Source organism: Lutra lutra, chromosome 3, assembly GCF_902655055.1.
Source record: "Lutra lutra chromosome 3, mLutLut1.2, whole genome shotgun sequence".
Lineage (NCBI taxonomy): Eukaryota > Metazoa > Chordata > Mammalia > Carnivora > Mustelidae > Lutra > Lutra lutra.
This window is the reverse complement of record NC_062280.1, coordinates 97,098,776-97,113,815: the sequence shown is the minus strand read 5'-3', so window position 1 is coordinate 97,113,815 and position 15,040 is coordinate 97,098,776. Positions and strand designations below refer to the sequence as shown.

Sequence of the window (15,040 nt, the reverse complement as noted above, 5' to 3'; positions counted from 1 at the left end):
CCTCCAAGACATCTGATGCTTTGACACTCTTCCTTAGCACAACTCTGCTAAGCCCAAATCCCTTTTGTATACCTTATGTTCGTGATCCACATGGGGCAGCAGGGATTACAGGTGCCATGAAAAAAATAGAGGGCAAATGTGAGGCCTCTTAGAGAGGGGTGAGTTGAGGTGAACTGATCAGATCCTAGGTGAGCAGAGGGGAAAGATGCATCAATGATTATGAATGTAATTGGGGGAAAAGGGAAATTAAAGCAAAGAATCCCTGATGGGAAGAATAAGAGAGCAGATAAAGTGAGCGGGGGACTGTTTTCAATTTCTATGTCTTAAAAGCTAGTTGTTAAAAATTGCTTTTCCTTTGGGGACCAGTGTTGCAGCATCCTGATTCCCTAGAGTACTTATATCTTTTTCTAAAGTTGACAATTGGATTCTGTAAGAAAAATACATGCAGTGGAGTTTTTCTATATCTATGCTCTTAGGATGTTTCTAGGTTGTTTATTCCTTGTTGATGCTTAGTAGCATAAAAAACTGAGCAGTTCGAGCTCTCTTGAATTTGGGGGGTGGAGGGTTTGTTTTGTTTTCTTTTCTTTGGATGGAAGTACTTAAGCCAACTTAAATATGATGACTGAGGATTAAGTCTGGCAGGCACCTCTTTGTATTTTGTATTAGACTTCAAAATCTTTTCTTCTTCTTCTTCTTCTTTTTTTTTTTTTTAAATCCAGGAGAATGCTTTATTGCAACTTTTAGCTGACTAGATGCTTAACTTAGTAACAAGTTTAGCCCTTGTAACTGGCTAGCTAAAAGCAAATCGGCTTGTTTCTCAGATCTTTGGGGGATAGCAAGAAACATTTGAGTGAATGTTGTTGAAGATTTTCAGTAGTATAGAAAATGATGGCGCTCTTGTGATATTTGTAAGTAGTAAGTAAAATTTACTTTTTGTGTACAAAACTTTGAAGTTTTTGTTGTGTTGAGAACTTTTTGATGGTAGCACAATAAAGCTGATAGTATTGTCTTCGTTTTTTTTTCTTTTCTTACAGCAAGCAAGGATTTGGCACAGACATCCTATTTCATGGCTACCAACAGGTTGTTATCCTGACCCTCTTTGTTGCACTGTTGTAGCACACTATAGCTTCCTTTAATGCAGGGCCCCCTCAATGTGTCTCTTACCCTTGTTGCAACAGGAGACTGGACCATCTACTGTGGTGGTACCTTCCTGTCTGCTTTGCGGTGTATTGTACAAGGGACTTCTGGCACAGAGGGGTTAAATGCACATTGTGAAGTGTAGTGGTGCTTTCTGATGACATATTCTCGATTTGTGAGTGCATAAGTCTAAAATTGGTAGCCTGAATAGCAGCTAAAGATTACAAAGAGCTAAACTTAACGTAGAAATTCGAGCAACTTGGTAAGTATAAAGCTATTTCTAGTTTACAATTATAGTTAATTGACAATTTTTTAAAATTTCACATTGATCCAGTCTTAACTTTAAAATAATCATTAAAGTTTTTTTAATAAATAAAATTTATATAACTTGGGTTTTTCTTCCAGATAATACCCACTAGTTGTAAATCAGAAGTAGCCAAGTCCTGTCAGTGCCTAGATTTGACTAAGTACAATTTTTACTTTAAAAAAATTTACTTCCTTTTCAGTTTATATAAAAAAGATAATGGGTTTGTGGTTGATAAACATTTTTCATCAATTCTGAACTGAACTGGAAGAATAATTTTTTAAAGCCTTTAATACATAATTCTGTTCTGGGTTGATTATATTAATGCTTTCAGTTTGTTTTTTAAATGGGTTGTTTGGGAGGAGGGGACCAAACTAGCATTGTGTGGTCCTTACTTTCTTGTGACACTGTTAAGTTTTATGTAAAGCTTTGGACTGGCAAATACCAATTTATTTTCTTAGGTATATGTTGTTGGGATTTAACCTCTATCCCTAGGAATTTTGAGCAACAAAAAGAAAGTACTAAATATAAAACTTCAGTTAGAAAAGGCTAGCTGTAACATGTTATATGCCCAGTTTGGGGCATATAGTAGAAGGAGAAAGATAGCATTTTTCTAGTACTTAGCAACATTGGGCCTCGAAGCTGTTCACCAAAAGGTAAGTTTTCTCTGTAGCTTTGCTGAAAAGAAGACAGAGGTTTACGTAGATTAAGTGTTAGATTCTCTTTGATTTACTTGAGAATTCTGTTTATTAACCCATACCAAATGGTAGAATTCCTGATTCTGTAATGTGATGTTGAAATTACTTTGTCAATTTTACAGTCTATTGCTTTTTCTTTACTTTTTTGCCAAGACATTACAAAAGAAACAAAAATACTACCAAAAAAATTAAAATGTTATAGTTGTTTGTGCTGATTATTGGAAATACACTGTCTTCGCCCTTATAAAGAAGCAAATATACTTCAAAATTTAGAAATCTTAATATATTAGTATTAATAAATGCTCTGGGGAGTCAGAATGTGGAGAATGTTCATAATCTATGTGGGTTTTTTAGTATTAGGATTTTATAACTATAGTGCTAGATTTTAATTAAATAAGGTTTTGTACTGTAGACTTAAGAAAACCTTTATGTTTTTGCTCTAATCTTACTGGTAAATATTTTTCTTTGTTTTACATATTTGAATTACTATGGTTCTTCGTTTTCAAACCTGCTCTACAACAGTCTACACCTTACCACCTTCTGTCTTCAGTACAAACCAACAGTGATAGCATGTGTATGTATTCATTTGGCTTGCAAATGGTCCAATTGGGAGATTCCTGTGTCAACTGATGGAAAACATTGGTGGGAATATGTGGATCCTACAGTTACTCTAGAATTACTAGATGGTAAGTAGAGAAAAATAAATATTTTTTTAATGTGGAAAACATTTTTATATTATGAAAAAAGTCTGCCTGCTTTTGTCCAGATTTGAAAAAAAGCAAATCCCCGTAGACTCATACTTAAGTGAGTAGTTACCCGTTCTGGCTGCTCCACCATTTTCCCCTCCCTCTGTAGTTTTTTTTATATTAATCCCAGATATCTCTTCAACTATTAATATTTTAGTTTGTGTTGCAAGAGATAAGAGACTCCTTTGAAACATAACTATAATTTCTTTTTTTTTTTTTTTTAAGATTTTATTTATTTATTTGACAGAGAGAAATCACAAGTAGGCAGAGAGGCAGGCAGAGAGAGAGGAGGAAGCAGGCTCCCTGCTGAGCAGAAAGCCCGATGTGAGGCTTGAACCAGGACCTGGGATCATGACCTGAGCCGAAGGCAGCGGCTTAACCCACTGAGCCACCCAGGCGCCCTTAACTATAATTTCATTTTAACAATTTGGTAATAGAATTTTAAAAAGCGTAATTACACGGGCAAATGAACAGGATGAAAATAAGGATTTATTAGCCTAAAGGAAAAGCTAACAAAACAAAACAAAAACACTTGAACATGTTTTAACCACCAGTGAATATCTAAAGCTCTTTTAGGACTTTTCAAAAATATATTTATGTCTATATGATTTGTAACGCTATAGGTTGGTAGTTGGTTATAACTTACTGTAGAACATGTGAAGCAGTGAGCTAAAGGTATTTCAGGGTAACATTCCATGTTCTGTAGTTCCACTGATGTGTGTCATTATTGCCTTTCATTATTAAATATAAATTGACAAAATTAGGGTACAAATACTATAAATTGTGAACCTGGAACTGGATCTCTCTTAATAAGAAATTTCTCTGGTAACAGATCAGAGAAGCTGACCATAGGTAGGAGAGATTCTTGGGGATTAAGACATTTTAACCAAATACTGTATATTTCAGAAAGGAAATAGATTACACTTCTTACTGAAGATACACCAAAACTGGTAAACTGTTATGTTAGATTTTCAGCTTACTGTTCTGTGGGCTTTCCCTAACTTCTGTTGCAAAATTGAAGCTAATGGGAAAATAGGATTTGTATCTGTTGCTACTGAGGACATCTGTTACATAGAGACCCCTTTGGGTTTCACATGTGATCTTCCAATAAAATCTCAGCATGTGTCTGTAACCTAGATGTTTGTTTTCTGTAAAGGGCCAAAAGTAACTCTTTTTAGGGTTTAGGTCCCTTCTGTCTATGCCAGCTACGCAACCCTGCCCCTGTTGATGCGAAGCCACCAAGGCAATCTGTAAATGAATGGGTATGGCTGTGTTGCAACAAAACTTTGTTTACAAACGCAGGGTACAGGTCTATGTGCAATATTGCCTACCTTTCTGGTAAAATAAGCTTCCTCTTTAGATTTCTTGATTTTGGGTTTTTTTTCCCCCCTCCCTGAAAAATTTCTCAAGAGTATGTAGTTCATGCTATATTACTGCCACATGATTATGTTCTTTTCCTCACATTGCCAGAGGTTGATTTTTGTTTTTGTTTTTGTTTTAAGTTTAACGAGAGAGGGAGGGGCGCCTGGGTTGCTCAGGCAGTTAAACATCTGCCTTCAGCTCAGGTCATGATCTCAGGGTCTTGGGATGGAGCCCCACGTCAGGCTCCCTGCTAAGCAGGGAGTCTGCTTCTCTCTCACACTTTCCGTCTGTGTTCTCTCCACCCCTGCCCCAAATAAATACTTAAAATCTTTTTTAAAAAGAGAGAGAGAAGAAAATCTTCAGTGAGTGGAAATGGCATCTTCCAAAAGCCAGTGGGAGCTTTTTTTCATCTATGACTTGAAAATAAAGTTATCTGTGCCACCATCTTACTTTAGCAGGTAACAGATAAGATAAAGTAGGTATAATTGGAATAAAAATAATTTATATACATGATCCTAAAACAAAGTTCACAAAAAGCAGGTAATCTGCCTCTTACACTTCTCTTAAGTTATAGTTAAAGTTGGGTTTTTTTGACACAGCAGGGGTCACCTAAAAAATCTGTTTCCATTCTGAAAAGGCTCAGGTCTGTTACTCTTATGAAGAGCCACTGAGTAGGGATCTGGGGCATTTAAGACATTGACAGTTACAACATTTCATATAGCATTGTTTCTTTGTGTTTTAATCACAAAAAAAAGTAACCGTTTAGGATATTAAGATACATCTGAATTTTAGCCTGGTGTCTAAGAATCAGTGTTCACTAAAATAATTCATTTTTGGGGACCTGGGTGACTGAGTGGGTTAAAGCCTCTGCCTTCAGCTCAGGTCATGATCCCAGGATCCTGGGATTGAGCCCCGCATCTGGCTCTCTGCTCAGCAGGGACCCTGCTTCCCTCTGCCCTCTTGCGTACTTGTGATCTCTGTCAAATAAATAAAATCTTAAAAGTAGTAATAATAATAATTAATTTAATGACTATTGCAAAAACAGCATTGGCTTGGACTTGGCCTACCTGTAACATTTGTTGTTGTTTTGCAGGGGTTTTTTGTTCTGTGATTAATAACAGACCTTCGTGTGTTTCTTGCATTTTGAATTTTTTTTTTCTGTATACTAGTTTGGAAGGGGAAAATGGCTCTATTTTAAGCATCATCTATGATTGTTGTGCACTTAAGTAATATATTAGCAGTGATTATTTGACAGATTCTTAGTGTCCAAGTATAAAAAGGTGGGGTTTTTTTCAGATTAGGAAGGATAGTAGTCCAGGCATTAGATTGTTTTCACTCAAATTGGATCAAAAAGTTCACGAGCAAGTTTAAGTTGTCACAGCTTATGAACATATAATAAGTGCTGAGTTTTTGCATATTTTTTCTTAAAGAAAAACTTTTTATTGTCTTAATTTTCATTATCAGTCTTGGCATGTTTGCCTAGAATCATTTATAGAGGAACTTACTGTGCATACTAAAAAGTAATAAATGAATCTGTCTACTAAATTGGCATAACTAATATTATGTGATACTGTATTTCATTTGACTGGTATGGATATTTGTCTTGATGGTCAATAGCTTTATTAATAGCACTATTTTGGGGTAGGAAAATAGAGTTCATCATAACCACACTGCCTTGGAAAAGTGAGTCATCTCACTGTAATCCCAAATTTAAGAAAAAAGTGAGGTAAAAAATATGACCAAGGTGGTTTTACTACTGTGTTAATAGTAATAATTACTAGGAGTCTATGAGTATAGATGGAGGAACTTTTTTCATTTAACTTTGAAATAATTCTAAACTTAAACTACATTGTAATACAGTTTCTATGTACTCTTTACCTGGTTTCTCTAATGTTAACATCTTATATACATGGTTATCAAAACCAAGAAATTAACATTGTTACAATACTGTTACCTAACTGCAGGTTTTATTTTCTGTCCTGAGTTTTTCTGTTCTAAGATCCCATGTTCCATTTGCTTGAAATGCCCCTTAAATCTCTTCTAAATTAGTCAGTTTTTCTATTCGTTTTCTTTTATGATCTTGACACTTTGAAAAACAATGATGAGGGGCACCTGGGTGGCTCAGTCGGTTAAAGGTCTGCCTTCAGCTCAGGTCATGATTCTCAGGGTCCTGGGATCAAGACCCACATCAGGCTCCCTGCTCAGCGGGGAGCCTGCTTTTCCTCCTCTCTCTGCCACTCCACCTATCTGTGCACATGTGCACACATGCTCTCTCTCTGTCAAATAAATAAATAAAATCTTCTGAAAAGAAAAAAGAAAAAGAATGGCCAGTTACATTAAAGAATGTTCCTCAGTTGGGGTTTGATATTTCTCAATATTAGATTGAAATAATGCATTTTGGGCAGGAATACCACAAAAATGGAAAATGGGTTTACCTTGCCCTGTGCATCTTCTCAAGGGTTGTGTTTTGTTTTGTTTTGTTTTGTTTTTCTCAAAGGATTTACCTTATTACTGGTAATAACCATGATCACTTAATTAAGGTGGTATCTGCTGGGTTTCTCCATTTTAAAGTTACTGTTCTTCTCTTTGTAATTAAATATCTTGAAGAAGTTATTTTAGGATTATACATATATCTTCTTTTTCCTCCAACTTTGTCCATTAATTTTAAAGAATCTATTGATAGATCTTGCCTGCAATAATTTCTATGATGTTTGCCTAATGAAGGTTTTCTGTTTGGGGGGAATTTTTTAATGCTACTAAATTTTCCAGAGATTCTAAGCATGGGGGTGTGGGGAGAGTGATTTTTTTTTTTTTAAGGGATTAATCTTTGAAAGTAGTTCAGATCTATTTCTACATCTATATTTGCTGAAGGTTGAATAGAAGGGTGACAGTGAAGAAGATGAACTCTTGAGGCCCCTTTTTAATATTGCCCACTTGAGAGAAATATGAATCCTAAAGACACCTTCTAAGTTTTAAATTTAAATTTTATTTTTAGAGCTAACACATGAGTTTCTACAAATATTGGAGAAAACACCTAGTAGGTTGAAGAGGATTCGAAACTGGAGGGTAAGAGAATTGGCAGGGTTTAATAGAATATCAGTTTGTCGCTTATCTAACGATTACATAGCTAACCAGTTTAAATTTTTGGTTAAATATCCTTATTTCCAGTATTCCAAAATAATTACAGTGTATTGTAAGCTGCATACCCTCATAGTTTATTCAACTGCTGTGTCCAATGGACTTTGTTAATTAAGTACTTTATAAATTTTGTGTTTAATTTCACGGTGATTATAATGGAAATAGTCTCCTTATTTTACAAATGGGCATACTAAAGCCTAGACAAGTTAAATTACTTTCGCAAATGCTGGGCCAGGATTTAACCTATATCTAACTCCAAAACCAGTGGTTTCCACTTTTTATAGCCTTCTTCTATGCCTCTAAGTGAGACATTTATTTACTGGCAACAAAAAGCCTTAAACCTCAGGTGATTTTGTTTGCATATGTTTAACATAGATTTTTATAAAGTAAGGAAATTTGTATTAAATTCCTTTGCTGTCATCGCTTCTTTTGTTTTTTATTTAAATAGGCTAATCAGGCGGCTAAGAAACCAAAAGTAGATGGACAAGTTTCAGAAACGCCACTTCTTGGCTCATCTTTGGTCCAGAATTCCATTTTAGTAGATAGTGTTACTGGTGTGCCTACAAACCCAAGTTTTCAGAAACCATCTACATCAGCATTCCCTGCACCAGTACCTCTAAATTCAGGAAATATTTCTGTTCAAGACAGCCATACATCTGATAATTTGTCAATGCTAGCAACAGGAATGCCAAGTACCTCCTACGGTTTGTCGTCACACCAAGAATGGCCTCAACATCAAGAGTCAGCACGGACAGAACAGATGTATTCACAGAAACAAGAGACATCTTTGTCTGGTACCCAGTACAACATCAGCTTCCAGCAGGGACCTTCCATATCACTGCATTCAGGATTACATCACAGACCTGACAAAATTTCTGATCATTCATCCATGAAGCAAGAATATACTCATAAAGCAGGGAGCAGTAAACACCATGGGCCAATTTCTGCTACTCCTGGAGTAATTCCTCAGAAAATGTCTTTAGATAAATATAGAGAAAAACGTAAGCTAGAAACCCTTGATCTGGATGTAAGAGATCATTATATAGCTGCCCAAGTAGAACAGCAACACAAACATGTGCAGTCACAGTCAGCCAGCAGCAGTTCTGTTACTTCTCCCATTAAAATGAAAATTCCCATCACAAGTACTGAAAAACCTGAAAAATACACAGCAGATAAGAAGGAAAAGAGTGGATCACTGAAATTACGGATTCCAATACCACCTACTGATAAGAGTGCTAGTAAAGAAGAACTGAAAATGAAAATAAAAGTTTCTTCCTCAGAAAGACACAGCTCTTCTGATGAGGGCAGTGGGAAGAGCAAGCATTCGAGCCCACATATTAGCAGAGACCATAAGGAGAAGCACAAGGACCATCCCTCAAACCGCCACCACCTCAGCAGTCACAAGCATTCCCACTCACACAGTGGCAGCAGCAGCGGTGGCAGTAAACACAGTGCTGATGGAATACCACCCACTGTTCTGAGGAGTCCTGTCGGCCTGAGCAGTGATGGCATTTCCTCTAGTTCCAGCTCTTCGAGGAAGAAGCTGCATGTCAATGATGCATCTCACAACCATCACTCCAAAATGAGCAAAAGTTCCAAAAGTTCAGGTAGTTCATCTAGTTCTTCCTCCTCTGTTAAGCAGTATATATCCTCTCACAACTCTGTTTTTAACCATCCCTTACCCCCTCCTCCCCCTGTCACATACCAGGTGGGCTACGGACATCTCAGCACCCTCGTGAAACTGGACAAGAAGCCAGTGGAGACCAACGGTCCTGATGTCAATCACGAGTACAGTACAAACAGCCAGCATATGGACTACAAAGACACATTCGACATGCTGGACTCGCTGTTAAGTGCCCAAGGAATGAACATGTAATCATTTGTTTAGGTCAATTTTTCCTTTACTTTTTTAATTTAAAAATTGTTAGAATGGAAAATTTCCTCCTGATCTAGCAGTGGTAACACCTGCTGTTGCTGCCACTGCATCAATATTTGTAAGTGCTGCTTTATTCTTCATTCTGAAAAGAAGAGATGATAGTAAACAAGTCTTTATCTCCACATATGATAGTGTTATAAATACTGTAAAAGCATGGAAGGTGCAAAACTCAGTATTTCTACAATTGCAGCTAAGAACATTAGGATGAATGGCTGGCTGCTTCTAGGAATATAAGATGCCTCAAGCATTCATTATTTATAATTTGAATACTGTAGCTATTTTTTGTTGTTGTTGCTTGGCTTTTGAATGAGTGTAAATTGTTTTCTTTTGTGTATTTATACTTGTATGTATGATTTGCATGTTTCAATGATAAAGGGATAAAACAGTATACTGACAACTGTTTACAAGAAAGTGGAGAAAAATGTACATACATTTTTGTATGTTTAGATATTACCATAAATACTCAGGATTGGAGCTGCTTGTAAGTATAACAATATAACTTTATTTTATCTTGTCAGAGTCCATCACTAATCTAAAACAAAGGTGGCACTTTTTCATGTTAACCTTAAACTCTAGGCCTTACTGGAAGCCACTGAAGGGGGGACACTTCACTACCAGATGGATATGCAGTGCCACAGATGGTCATTTATTTACACTGTGAGGCACTGAACTTTTGCCTTCAGAGCTTCTGACCAGGTTGGCTGCTGAAATAGCCCCTAATTTTCTGAAGGCTTGAAGAGGAAAAAACAAAGTTTACATACTCTTGATGTGAAGTGCATTTGAAATGTTTGTTGGCTTGTTGCAGTACTATAAACACAGAGCTGTTAATAATGGTTATGTAGATTACTGTGATTTGAAAACTAAATCCACAAAACTTATATAGTGAAGAATTAGTAGGTTTTTTTCTTAATAAGGAACTTTAACACTACATATTTTAACAGTAAACAGGGATTGCTTTTCCTTTAGTGTTCAGAATGACACCATATTCTTAAACATACTCCTCCCATGAAGTGTGTGTGTGTGTGATGCCATATTTCTTTTTCAGGTAAATGCAGTCTTCCTTATAGAAATGAAATTAAACCTGTTGTCTCTCAGTTCTTTTATATTCTAAAAATAAAAAGAAAAGATCACTGACTGTGCATTGTACCTGTATTTATAGCTTATGGTTGTTATCAGGAAGCTCTGTGAGAAAAAGGGGTTAGCCTCCAAGTAAACAAACTAGTGGAGGTTTTACATTTGTTTGCACATCTCAGAATATTCCTGTTGAGGTCAAGTTTGCACAGTCATCTAACTTCTGAACAAACAATAGACTTTAACTTGTTTAAAATCTGTCTTAAACACCAGTAATGTGGCTCCGGTTTATCAGCTAATCTTGAATTTATTCTGTGGTAAATCTTTGAGCTGTTGAGTGTCTATAGATGGGGTGAATTCAACTTTCGTTGAACTGAAAACTGTCTTAATTTTTTCTTCTATGTATATGAATTATTTTTGTTACAAAGCCACTGATATGTGCACAATTGTAATTTTACTCAAGTATGTTGCAGTTGTAAATACTAGAGAGTTTAATCTCGTGCTCTACCTTTATTTAGCGATTACCTAATTTGCCAGTAGCTTTATAATCTTTTTTTAAGATAACTGTTCATTATTTTGTCAATGTTATTTGAACTTAGGATACTAGGAGCCTCTTTCTAGGGACTTCGCCTAGGTAGCATGTCCTAACATTTGTTCTTTGTCTTGCATAACTTTAGTAATCTTTGTCATTACATGTAACTTTGTTGCTCTGTATGGCATATTATTGTATCCATAAACATGGTAATTTTGATACAGTTATACTTTTACAGTGGTACATAATCCGAGGACTAGTATAGAATTAAGATGAGTGCAAGATGAGGGCGGGGAAGGGTTTTGTTCTTGGTAATTTAGATGTGAAACCTCTAAGGAGCTATCATGTGAAACGACATAGGGTGGTCGTGCTACTGTATAATTGGGGATGATACCAGGAATTTTAATAAGATTTTGTAAAGAATATCCAAAGTAGTGAACTTATTTTCAGTATGACATAGAAAACAATGTGAATATTTAAGGTCTGTGACTATACTTAAACTTCACTAAGAATTTGAAGAATTGTTTTGAGATGTGGGAATAAAGGTAATTTTGTTGAATCTTTATTGGTGCTAATGATGGACAGTTTAAAAGGTAGCTAGTATATATTGTTATGGGTCAGTACTTATTAGTACTTCCAAAATTGAATTTGAAATGCTATGTATTCACTTTCACTCTGTAAATGTAATTCTTTACAATGACTTTATTTATTAAAGGGCAGCCAGTTGTAATTTGTACAGGATTGTGTGAGCTATTCAAACTCTTTAACCTCTGAACAGGATTATAGGTTCTAAAACCACCATGGGGATGAATATGAAAATCCTTTTACGTTTCATTTCCAGTAAGTGAAAAACCCCTATTACTCATACTGCCATTAATTTGCTTTCCCCATCTCATTTGCATAAAATAGTTCATCGGCTTGGTCCCAATAGGCTCAACCAAAGAAAAAGACTCCAATGAATGGACATTATTTTTGAGTCTTCTTGTAAGTAGCCATAAATAAACCAAAATAGTACATCAAATTTAGGTATGAAATTCCACATGTGCAAAGTACTGTTAAGGTGATTTACATTTTTGATGAGTTTTTTTTAATATTTGAAATATTAAAAAGCATTATCTTTAAACATCCTTTAAAAGAGTGATTCATTTTTCAGTTGTCTTTTCCCTAGATCATAGCTTTGTTACCTTTATGCAGAAGTACATTGCATAGAAAGGCTTTACTTCTACCTCTTTACATAGTTTTCCAGTATTGAGCTGTGCCCCCTAAATATATGCCTTAGCTACTTAACAATACGTTTTCAGAACCAAAAAGCAGAAAGAGTGTTTTTTTCACTGAAACATTCTTGGAGGCCTGCTGTACCAAACTGGTACAAACTGGTGTACCAAACTGGAGATAGTATCCTTTAGTGGTAAGACCTTGCAAAATGTCCCAATTCCTTTTTGTTGTTGAACCTGAGGTTCATTTCTTAGGTTTGTCTTTGAAAGCAGTTACAGGTGCATCTTGATCTGTCTCTGTCTCTGCGCAGGTGCATTCTGATTAGAGTTGTTGACTCCAGATTTCTACCATGATAACATCACTGGTGTCATGTGGAATGTCATGAGAGGTGCTTGCATGACTTTGTACCAACAGATTATAATTAGGTAGACTACCTTATCTTTTTTTTGGTCTGTCTTCCTTGACCTAAGGGAATGACTTCAGAGAACCAAATTTTGAATGTTTTTGTTAGTTACCAATTGCCTTTCCTAGCATTTTAAGCACATTTTTCAGTTATATTTGAGTATTTAAATTGATGGGTTTTATATCTTAACTAGCCTTAGAAATAAACCACTGCATACTTATGCATGACTTGTATACTGTAGAAGTATCTTGGGCGAATTAGATAGGTTAGGGTATTTTGCATTCACTGTGGAAATAAGGAGGGTTTTGTTTTGTTTTGTTTTGTTTCATTTTAACATGATAGTAGCTCTATAGGAAGACAGTTATATTCTCAAAATATCACCATTTTCAAATTTTATCTAAACAGTAAGTAGTTGTTTCTTAGCTACTACTATGCATAAATTGCTGGGTGACTTAAGATCTCTGCTGAGAAAAATTTGAGAGCTCTTGTGAAGAATCTTTGATTTAGCAATCTCGCTCAAGAGGCTTTCTTGGGAGCCAATAGGGTTCACTAACTGTATTTACTCAGATGAAAGATCAGTGAGTCCCCCATCAGGAAACTTGTGTTAACTGAGCTCACAATATGATACTTGATAATCTTGTGTGCCCTTGTATTTATTTATGGTAGGCTGATTTAGATTGGGAGCTTTGCATTGGAAAACAGCACATTCTGTCTTCTGCCCTCCAAGTTACAATAGCAGCTAATTTGAGAATTACAGTTATTCAAATATCTGAAATTTGATTGCTGTAAACCAGATTAGAAGTGAGCTTGTTTTGTAAGGGAAGTTTGCCTTTGTAGTTGAGATGATCTTGCCAGTGGGTCTGGAATGTTCAGTGTTTTAGTCTGATTGACCATGCATCCATTTTTTTATTCCACAATGACAGTTTGGGCAAAGCCAGCTTTTGCTTCTGTGACTCCTTTTTTTCTATTCCATATAATTTTACTAGTATCTATTTTCGCCTGACAGGTTCTTTTAGAATAGGCTGATAAGCAAGGTATATTGAAGGTTGTATGGCTAGGAGTAATTCTGTTTTAATAAAGGTGAGTTTACCCATTCACTGTGATCCTTTAACCCCAAAGGAAATTCTGAGGGCTAATTTCCCTTATTTCCAACTTTTGGGAGGAAGCCGCACTTAAAACCTGTTTAGTAGTTGGTTTGATTTGCCTGTTGTTTAATAATGAGTACATTCTTTAAAGGTGTGTTTTTCCAGCAGCTTCACTTGGTTTGACAAACTTCACCTGACTCATTTGTTGTCTGCTCTGATTAGGATTTTGTTTTCTGAATATACTCAGAACCCCCAAGGACTATTGAATAGGATGTTTGCTGATAGAAAATCAAAAATCGGAACGTGTGTGTGTGGCATGAATTTGATTAGTTACTGAATTTCAGTGCAGTATCTGTTACGAGGAATTATTAATAAAATTTGTTTATTGAAAATGTAAATCCAAGATTCTAGTATGTGTTGTTAATGTGAATCATAAGTAACTTTCAGGCCCTGGGAAATACAGGAAATAAGGTCTTAATGTGTTTCTCTTTATCTGAGTAACTCCATAAATCTTCACGGAGTGTGGCCTTTGAGTTCGTTCAGGTTGTCTGTATTCCACTCTCAGACTCACCACTTGGTAGCTGATTTTCTTGGGTGAATTACTTGACTTTGTGCCTTGATTATCTTACCTGCAAAATGTACACATTCATAGGGTTGTGAGGTTTAAGGTTTGAACGATCACAGAAGGCTGAATAGAATAGATGGCATTAACGAGATTTTTGATAGTGATATACTCTAGCTATTAGAGGGCATGATGGAACCCAGTCCAGGTGCATTAAACTTGGGTGTGTATTAAACTGCATGCCTACTGTTTTCCAGAATTTAAGTTGTTCATTCTAATTCATACTTTGGGGTTTTCTTGGTTAAACTGTTGCATCACTTCCCCAAAAAGCAAAGAGAAATTGCGATTATCTGAAAGGGGAATTATTCATGAAAAAATATTTAATCATAAACTGCTTTATTATTGCTGCTCTCCAACCCTTGCCTTCTCCACCGATTTGCCCGTACCTTCCACTTGAAAGAAAATTGAAGCCATGCAGTGGCTTTAATAAAATAAAATTAGGATAGAAAAGTTGCTTTCTCTAAAATGCATCTTAAGCCTAAATGTAAAATAAATGTTTTGAAATCAATTACAAGAGAGTTGTCTTCATCGTCTGTTGATAACACTAATAAGGGCGTGTTGTGTTAGCAAATAATAAATCGCATGAGTTTTATTTAGGAACATTACAAGGTCTGTCAGTTCCACTTAAAGTTAGTAATTCTGTTTTGTAATCCATCCTCCTCCCTTGTTTCTTCCCTCTTTTTTTGCCCTGCTATTCTCAATATAATGGAAATAATTGTACATTTTTGTTTTAGCTCTGCTGCATGAACTGCCTTGTTCCCTCTCCCCAGTAGTACCTCCCAAAGCAGTGG

General features: G+C 35.9%; 1 protein-coding gene across 6 annotated transcripts in view; it reads left to right on the top strand.

The window, feature by feature from the left end:
* Positions 1-14,757, top strand: part of CCNT2 (cyclin T2) — a 42,018-nt gene extending 27,261 nt beyond the window's left edge. For 3 of the 6 annotated variants that reach the window (XM_047722513.1, XM_047722514.1, XM_047722517.1), the window contains 4 exons: positions 1,035-1,080; positions 2,662-2,825; positions 7,243-7,313; positions 7,834-14,757. In XM_047722513.1, the coding sequence (XP_047578469.1) occupies positions 1,035-1,080; positions 2,662-2,825; positions 7,243-7,313; positions 7,834-9,261 (1,709 nt within the window). In that variant the 3' untranslated portion in view covers positions 9,262-14,757. Of the gene's footprint in view, positions 1-821; positions 916-1,034; positions 1,081-2,661; positions 2,826-7,242; positions 7,314-7,833 lie in introns of all 6 variants that reach the window. The other 3 variants (XM_047722515.1, XM_047722516.1, XM_047722518.1) reach the window with 2 other exon arrangements.
* Positions 14,758-15,040: the final 283 nt, after the last annotated feature.